This window comes from Lemur catta, chromosome 3 (assembly GCF_020740605.2).
Source record: "Lemur catta isolate mLemCat1 chromosome 3, mLemCat1.pri, whole genome shotgun sequence".
In the NCBI taxonomy this organism is placed as follows: domain Eukaryota; kingdom Metazoa; phylum Chordata; class Mammalia; order Primates; family Lemuridae; genus Lemur; species Lemur catta.
The window spans coordinates 31,166,455-31,174,408 of record NC_059130.1 but is presented as its reverse complement, the minus strand read 5'-3'; the positions used below and the strand labels follow the sequence as shown (position 1 = coordinate 31,174,408).

General features: G+C 35.2%; 1 protein-coding gene across 1 annotated transcript; it reads right to left on the bottom strand.

Annotated features, from left to right (window-relative positions):
* Positions 1-1,680: 1,680 nt before the first annotated feature.
* On the bottom strand, positions 1,681-2,240 carry LOC123634632 (60S ribosomal protein L39-like). Its single transcript, XM_045546368.1, has one exon. The coding sequence runs from the start codon at positions 1,922-1,924 to the stop codon at positions 1,769-1,771; it is 156 nt and encodes a 51-aa protein (XP_045402324.1). The 5' UTR covers positions 1,925-2,240; the 3' UTR covers positions 1,681-1,768.
* Positions 2,241-7,954: the final 5,714 nt, after the last annotated feature.

The following is a 7,954-nucleotide window of genomic DNA, read 5'->3' as shown; positions in this document are numbered from 1 at the left end:
AGGTATTGATTTGCCAGACTTCAAACTATACGACAAAGCTGTGGTTCTTAAAACTGCTTGGTATTGGCACAAGGGCAGGGACACAGACCAGTGGAACAGAACAGAAAACCCAAATATAAAACCATCCTCATATAACCATCTAATCTTTGACAAAATAGACAAAAACATACTCTGGGGGCAAGAGTCCCTATTCAATAAATGGTGCTGGGCAAACTGGATAGCCACATGTGCAAGACTGAATCAGGACCCACAGATTTCACCTCTCACAAAAATCAAATCACGGTGGATAACAGATTTAAACCTTAAATGGAAATGATTAGAATTCTAGAAGAAAATGTAGGAAATACTCTTACAGACATTGGTCTAGGCAAAGAATTTATGAAGAAAACCCCTAAGGCAATCGCAGCAACAACAAAAATAAATGACTGGGACCTGATTAAATTAAGAAGCTTCTGCACAGCCAAAGAAACAGTCATGAAAATAAACAGACAGCCTACAGAATGGGAAAAAATTTTCGCATACTACACATCAGATAAAAGACTGATAACAAGAATCTATTTAGAACTCAGGAAAATCACCAAGAAAAAAATCAAACAATCCTATCAAAAAATGGGCAAAGGACATGAATAGAAATTTTTCAAAAGAAGACATAAGAATGGCCAAAAAACGTATCAAAAAATGCTCAACATCCCTAATCATCAGGGAAATGCAAATCAAAACCACAATGAGATACCACTTAACTCCGGTGAGAATGGCCTTTATCAAAAAATCCCAAAACAACACATGTTGGCGTGGATGCGGAGAGACAGGAACACTCATACACTGCTGGTGGGAATGCAAACTAGTGCAACCCCTATGGAAAGCAATATGGAGATACCCTAAACGGATTCAAGTAGACCTACCATTTGATCCAGCAATCCCATTATTGGGCATATACCCAGAAGAACAAAAGTCATTCTTTAACAAAGACACCTGTACCCAAATGTTTATAGCAGCACAATTCACAATCGCAAAGATGTGGAAACAACCCAAGTGCCCATCAATTCACGAATGGATTAGTAAACTGTGGTATATGTATACCATGGAGTACTACTCAGCTATAAGAAATAACGATGATACGACATCTCTTTGGTTCTCCTGGAGAGAGCTGGAACCCATTATACTAAGTGAAGTATCCAAAGAATGGAAAAACAAGCCTCACATGTACTCACCAGAAAACTGGTTTCCCTGATCATCACCTAAATGTACATCAGGGAAGGATACCAATTGGATATCAGACTGGGATGGGGGGTGGGGGGAGGGGATGGGTGTATGCCTACATGACGAGTGCGTTGCACACCCTCTGGGGAATGGTCATGCTTGAAGGTGCAGACCCGGGTAGGTGGGGGGGGAGGGGATGGAGGTATGACTACATGATGAGTGCTAGGTGCACTGTCTGGAGAATGAGAACGGACGCGCTTGGGACTCTGACTCGGGGGGATGCGCGGGACATGTACAATGTATATGACCTGAACTTATGTACCCCCATGATGAGCTGAAATAAAAAAAAAAAAAGTTTTCTAATTTCTTTTTTTTTTTTTTTAAAAAGGTCTCACATATTTATTACTGAACCAGCTTATTAGTACAGAGCATATAAACAAAGAGAAAAATCACTTTCCCAATGAAATGTGTCTGTCCAGATATTGGTGTCATTTCCAGCTTGATATGGTAAGATGATAGTGACCTTGATACAGCATAAATATGCATGCCATTATATCATGTGCAATCTTTATAGACCTAGCTTGGTTCTTCTCCAATGTCTCCTCTTGGAATTGTACCTGATTTTATTGCCAGTCTTCATACTAATCCAATGGGGAATGGGACAATTTTGCTTCTGTTTCTTGGCCAGAAACCTCTTGATTCTGAAAGTCTTGTGAGAAGACATGGCGAGGGAGAGTAAACGGGACACCTCTAATTTCTCTTTTGAATCCGTTTTTAACCCATGAATTGTTTAAAATTGTGCTGCTTAATTTTTAAATAGATGGGTATTTTCTAGATGTCTTGTGACTGACTCCAAATTCAATTCCATTGTGATCAGAGAATATACTCAGTGATTTCAATCCTCCCATATTTTTTAAGACTTCTTTTATGGCTCAGCATATATTTCTGCTATGGTAAATGTTCTATGTGTGCTGGGAAAAAATATTAATATTTAGAATTTATTAGGTGTAATATTCATTAGGTGTATATGAGATCATGCTGGTTAATAGTATTGCTGAAATCTTCTATATCCTTGTTGATATTTATTCAGTTATTCTATCAATTGCTGAGAGATGTGTTACACATCTCCAACCATGATTGTGATTTATTTCTTACTTTGTTTCTATCAATCTTTCCATCGTGAATTTTGAAATATTATTAGATGCATTGACATTTATAATTTTTATGTCTTCTTTATGAATTGATTATTTTATCTTTATAAGATATGACACTTATTTGCTATTTTTAATTCTTTTCAGAGCTTCTTATACATCTGAGTTTATAACTTGTATTATTTGTCTTCATTCTGATGTACTTGTATTAGCATTTCTTAGTAGGTTGATTGGCAACAAATTCCCTAAACTTTTATTTATCAGAAAATGTCTTTATTTCACTTTTATTTGTAAACCACATTTTTGCTGGATGTAGAATTCTAAGATAATGGGTTGTTTTTTGCTTGTTTGTTTGTTTGTTTGTTTGTTTTTTCTCAGCATTAATGCTGTAATTCATTCCATTATCTTCTGGCTTCCATTTCTAATAATAAGCCAACTACCATTCTTCCCATTGTTCCCTGAATGTACTATGTCTTTCTTCATGGCTGCTTTTAAAATCATCTCTTTATCTTTGGTTTTCAGCAATTTGTCTAATGACATTCCATAGTGTAGTTTTCTTTGTATTTTTTCTGCTTGAGATTCACTAGGATTTCAAATTTGGAGAAAATTTGGCCATTATTCCTAGAAATAATATTTTTTAGTATTTAGTAAGAGTTATCATAACACAAGTCATAAACACTGTATTCAGATTTCTTTGCTCTTTCGGTCTTTTTTCTCTATGCGTCAAGAAAATACATGCAACTAGAGAGTCCTTTCTGCTTTTTAGCCCCACCGCTTTTTAGCCCCATCATCACTGCCCTGTTCTTAGCAGAATGGGAGTGGGAAGCCAGAGAAAATGTTAGGTCAAGTATATGAGTGCTGTATTTGGGAGTCCTCTAGACTCCAGTCTTCCTGCCTGGCCGCCAGCACTGCCAATACCTCATCTATCTCAGTTTCGGCAGGCTTTCTTCTCCACCTTTGTCTCCAGAAACGGCACTGTTGGATGTTCACTTATTAAGGGCTTTTCTCTCTGAAAATCAGTCCATCTGGGCTTTTCTTGCATCCACCATTCTTCAGTAGTTTCATAAATAAGTATGAGTTTCAGAATACCTGAGGGTTTTTTTTTTCACATTATCATAGGAACAAGTATCTTCCACATTCTTTCATACCCCAGCCAGAAAATTATTTATTGTGTTTAAATTGTAGCCAAATTGCAAAGAAAATTACAATTTCTTTATTTTGTTTATAACTGATCTGGTCTTCCTATAATTATCTTCTACTAGGTTGAAAGGATTTAGTTCTTATGATAAAAACTCTCAGCAAATTAGGCATAGAAGGAACATACCTCAACATAATAAAGATAACATATGAAAACCCCCCAGCTAATATTATATTGAGTGAGAAAAAGCTGACAGCCTTTCTTCTAAGAATTGGAACAAGACAAGGATGCCCAATTTCACCACTCCTATTCAACATAGTACTGAAAGGCTAAAGCAATCAGGCAAGTAAAAGAAATAAAGGACACCCAAACTGGAAAAGAGAAAGTCAAATTGTCCCTCTCGGCAGATAACATTATTATATATATATACCTAATGACTCCACCAAAAACAAGAAAAAAACTCTTAGCACTGATCAACAAATTCAGTAAAGTTTCAGGATAAAAGAATCAACATACAAAAATCAGTAGTGCTTCTATACACCAACAATAAACCAGCTGAAAAAGAAATCAAGAAAGCAATCCCATTTACAATAGCTATAAAAAATAATAAAAATACATAGGAATAAACTTAACCAAGGAAGTAAAAGACCTCTACAAGGAAAACTACAAAGCAGTGATGAAAGAAATTGAAGAGGACACAAACAATGTAATGACATCCCATGCTCACATGTTAGAGTTAATATTTTAAAATAACCATACTGCCCAAATAAATCCACAGATTCAATGCAATCCTTATCTAAATACCAGTGAGATCCTTCACAGAAATAGGAAAAAATTTCCTACAATTTGTATGGAACCACAAAAGACCCCAAATAGCCAAAGCAATACTGAGCAAAAAGAACAAAGCTGGAGGCATCACACTACAGGACTTCAAAATATATTACAGAACACTAGTAACCAAAACACCACAGTACTGGCATAAAAACTGACATATAGATCCATGGAACAGAATAGAGAACCCAGAAATAAGTCCACATATTTACAGCCAACTGATTTTTGACAAAGGCACCAAGAACACTCTCTTCAATAAATGATGCTGGCTCTGCTACTGAACATTGAGAATGGTGTAGGGATCAATGTGTGTGTATGTGATGTGTTTATTCAGTTGGCTTTACTTTTTAGTTTTTCTTTTTCCTTTATTTATAAATATATCCTTCTTGGCCTGGCCTGGCGGCTCACGCCTATAATCCTAGCACTCTGGGAGGCCAAGGCCAGAGGATCGCTTGAGGTCAGCCTATCAAGCGCATGACCCAATCTTTACAAAAAATAGGATAATTAGCCGGGTGTGCTGGTGCACACCTGTAGTCCCAGCTACTTGTGAGGCTCAGGCAAGAGGATCACTTGAGCCCAGGAATTTGAGGTTGCTGTGAGCTAAGCTGATGCCCTGGCACTCACTGTAGCCCAGGCAACAAAGCGAGACTGTGTCTCAAAAAAAATAATAAAAATAAAAAATATATCCTTCTCTTCCATGTTACTAAATGAATTTCTGTTTTTGAGAGGTTGAGTATCAAAGTGTAAAAAATAAACCTTCACATATACAATGAATGTTGTAAGCTCAGTGGTAGTTATCAAAGTGATTTAACTTTGACCATGCCTCATCTTACAGCTTTAATATCAAAATTGGTTAGGAAAGCTGAGGAGAAGGGGAAGGAGGAAGGGAGGATGAAATTCTTTCCCAATAAATGTATTTTTTGTTGTTGTTTTTACATATTTAATATAGAAGTTTCTCTTGTTCCCTGGAAGATCATGGCCTTTGAACACGCACACAACCTTTGAACTGTGCTCGCTAAATTATAGTAGTGAACTTTGGCACCAAGAAAAGTCTGACTTTCTGAGATTATAATAGTAACTTCCAGCCATACTCTGGACTTTACTTTGCTAACCGTAATTGAGCAACTGTAAATTACTGACATATTAATGTTTGAAGGCACAGGGATAGTCTAATTCTAACTTGTAATTAATTATGTTGCCCATTATATGTTTGAAAGAAACATCTGAACAACTATTGAAACTGTTAAATTGTACAGACATTATTCATGACAGTTTTGTATTGTGGAAGGTGGTTAATAAAAAACAAAAAGGTTGATCTTTGTCCAGTAAATTGCTAAGCAATGGCAATAAATCAAATCTGAGTATTATGCAGTAAAAAATAAATAAATAAATGTTGCTGGCAAAACTGGATATCCGTAAGCAGAAGAATGAGACTAGACCCCTATCTCTCAACATACACAAAACCAACTCAGAATGGAGTAAAGACTTAAGTTTAAGACCTGAAACCATAAAACTACTGGAAGACAAGATAAGGGAAATGCTTCAGGACATTAGTTAGGCAAAGATTTTATGGCTAAGACCTCAAAAGCACAAGTAACAAAAACAAAAATGGACAAATGTGACTATATTAAACTAAAAAAGCTTCTGCCTAGCAAAAAGAAAGAATCAACAGAGTGAAGAGACAACCTACAGAAGGGGAGAAAATATTTGCAAACTATTCATTTGATAAGGAACTAATATCTAGAATGTACAAGAAATTCAAACTCAATATCAAAAAAGCCACAAATAATCCCGTTAAAAAGTGGGCAAAGGATCTGAATAGACATTTCTCAAAAGAAAACATACAAATGACCAAAAGGTATATGAAAAAATGCTCAGTATCACTAATCATCAGGGAAATGCAAATCAAAACCATAAGGAGATATCATCTTATTCCAATTAGAATGACCATTATCAAAAAGACAAAAAATAGCAAATGCTGGTGAGGATGTGGAAAAGAGGGAATTCATATATGCTATTGGTGGGAATGTAAATTAGTACAGTCATTATGTAAAACAGTGGCACTAGTCCCAATAACCAAAATACGTAATCAACCTAAGTGTCTCTCAGTGGATGAATGGATAGAGAAAATGTAGTATACATACACAGTGGAGTACTATTAAGCCATAAAAAATGAAATCCTGTCATTTGCAGCAACATGGATGGAACTGGAAGTCATCATGTGAAATGAAATAAGCCAAACATAGAAAGACAAATACTTTATGTTCTCACTCATGTGGGAGCTAACAAAGTTGATCTCATGGAGGTAGAGAATAGAATGATAGTTACCAGAGGCTGAGGGGAGGGGGGATAAAGAGAGGTTGGTTAATGGGTACAAACACATAGTTAGATAGAAGGAATAAGTTCTGATGTTCAATAGCATAGTGGAGTGATTATAGTTGATAACAATATATTGTATATTTCAAAATAGTTAAAAGATTTGAAATGTTACCAAAGATAAAAAAATGATAAATGTTTAAGATGAAGGATATCCTAAATACCCTTATTTGATCACTACACATTGTATCCATGTATCAAAATATCACATGTACCCCATAAATATATATAATTATTATGAATCAATTTAAGAATTTAAAAATAAAATGAAAATAGGAGAAGTTACCCTTTACGAGAAGGGCTGCAGGAAACAGAGAGGAAGGGATACTAATTTTCTTTTCCATAAACATGTGTTTGGATTTTTAATCATATGTATATTACATGATTTTTGTCATCAGGAATTATCTGCTGTAGAAGCACCATTTGTTTCCTTTGTGACACTAATGAAACTATTAATTTTTTTAAAGAAATAAATGAAAATTTCCAGTCAATAACTTCAGATTTCACCTTTAAAAGCTGTGAAAAGAAGAACAAACTAAACTCAAAGTAGACAGAAAAATGAAATCAATAAAAAGGCCAATGAAAAAATTAATACAATTGATAAACCTGTAGCCTGATTGATCTGTAAAAAAAAGAGAGAAACAACACACATTACCAATATCAGAAATGAGGTAGATGACATAACTATAGAGCTTACAGATGTTAAAAGATTAATAAGGGAATATTATGAGTGACTTTATGCCAATAAATTCAACAACTTTGATGAAATGAATAAACTTCCTGAAAAACACAGACTACTAAAGTTCACTCAAAAAATATAGATAACCTCAATAACTCTATATCTGTTAAAGAAATTAAACTTGTAGCTCCCAATCTTCCTAAAATGTCCCATAAGTGCATCTAATTGTTAAAACCAAATTTACATCCAAAACTTTAGCTGTAGGAGTCTAAGAAATGTGGTTTTACCTTTCCAGATTCAACAAACCAATTCATAGTATCTGCCTCCCTGCATTTCAGGTGAAGTGTTTTTTTCCTAGATTCCAATAATTTGAAAAATAAAAGAGAAAGTGGTCTTCGTACAAAAAAAACAGATGTTTCTCCTCCATTTTGAAAAACTCTTGAATGACTTGCAATTGATCAATAGATTCTGAAGCAAGAGAGCCAGCACACCGATCAGGGAGCTAACAAAGATTCAACAGATTCCAAAAGGCTGAGGAATGGAGGCCCCCAAATGGCCTCCAAGGAGTTAGATATCAAG

What these genes read in the sequence shown, in the direction of transcription:
- LOC123634632 (XM_045546368.1), bottom strand. Translation starts at nt 1,924, where the DNA reads ATGTCTTCTCACAAGACTTTCAGAATCAAGAGGTTTCTGGCCAAGAAA.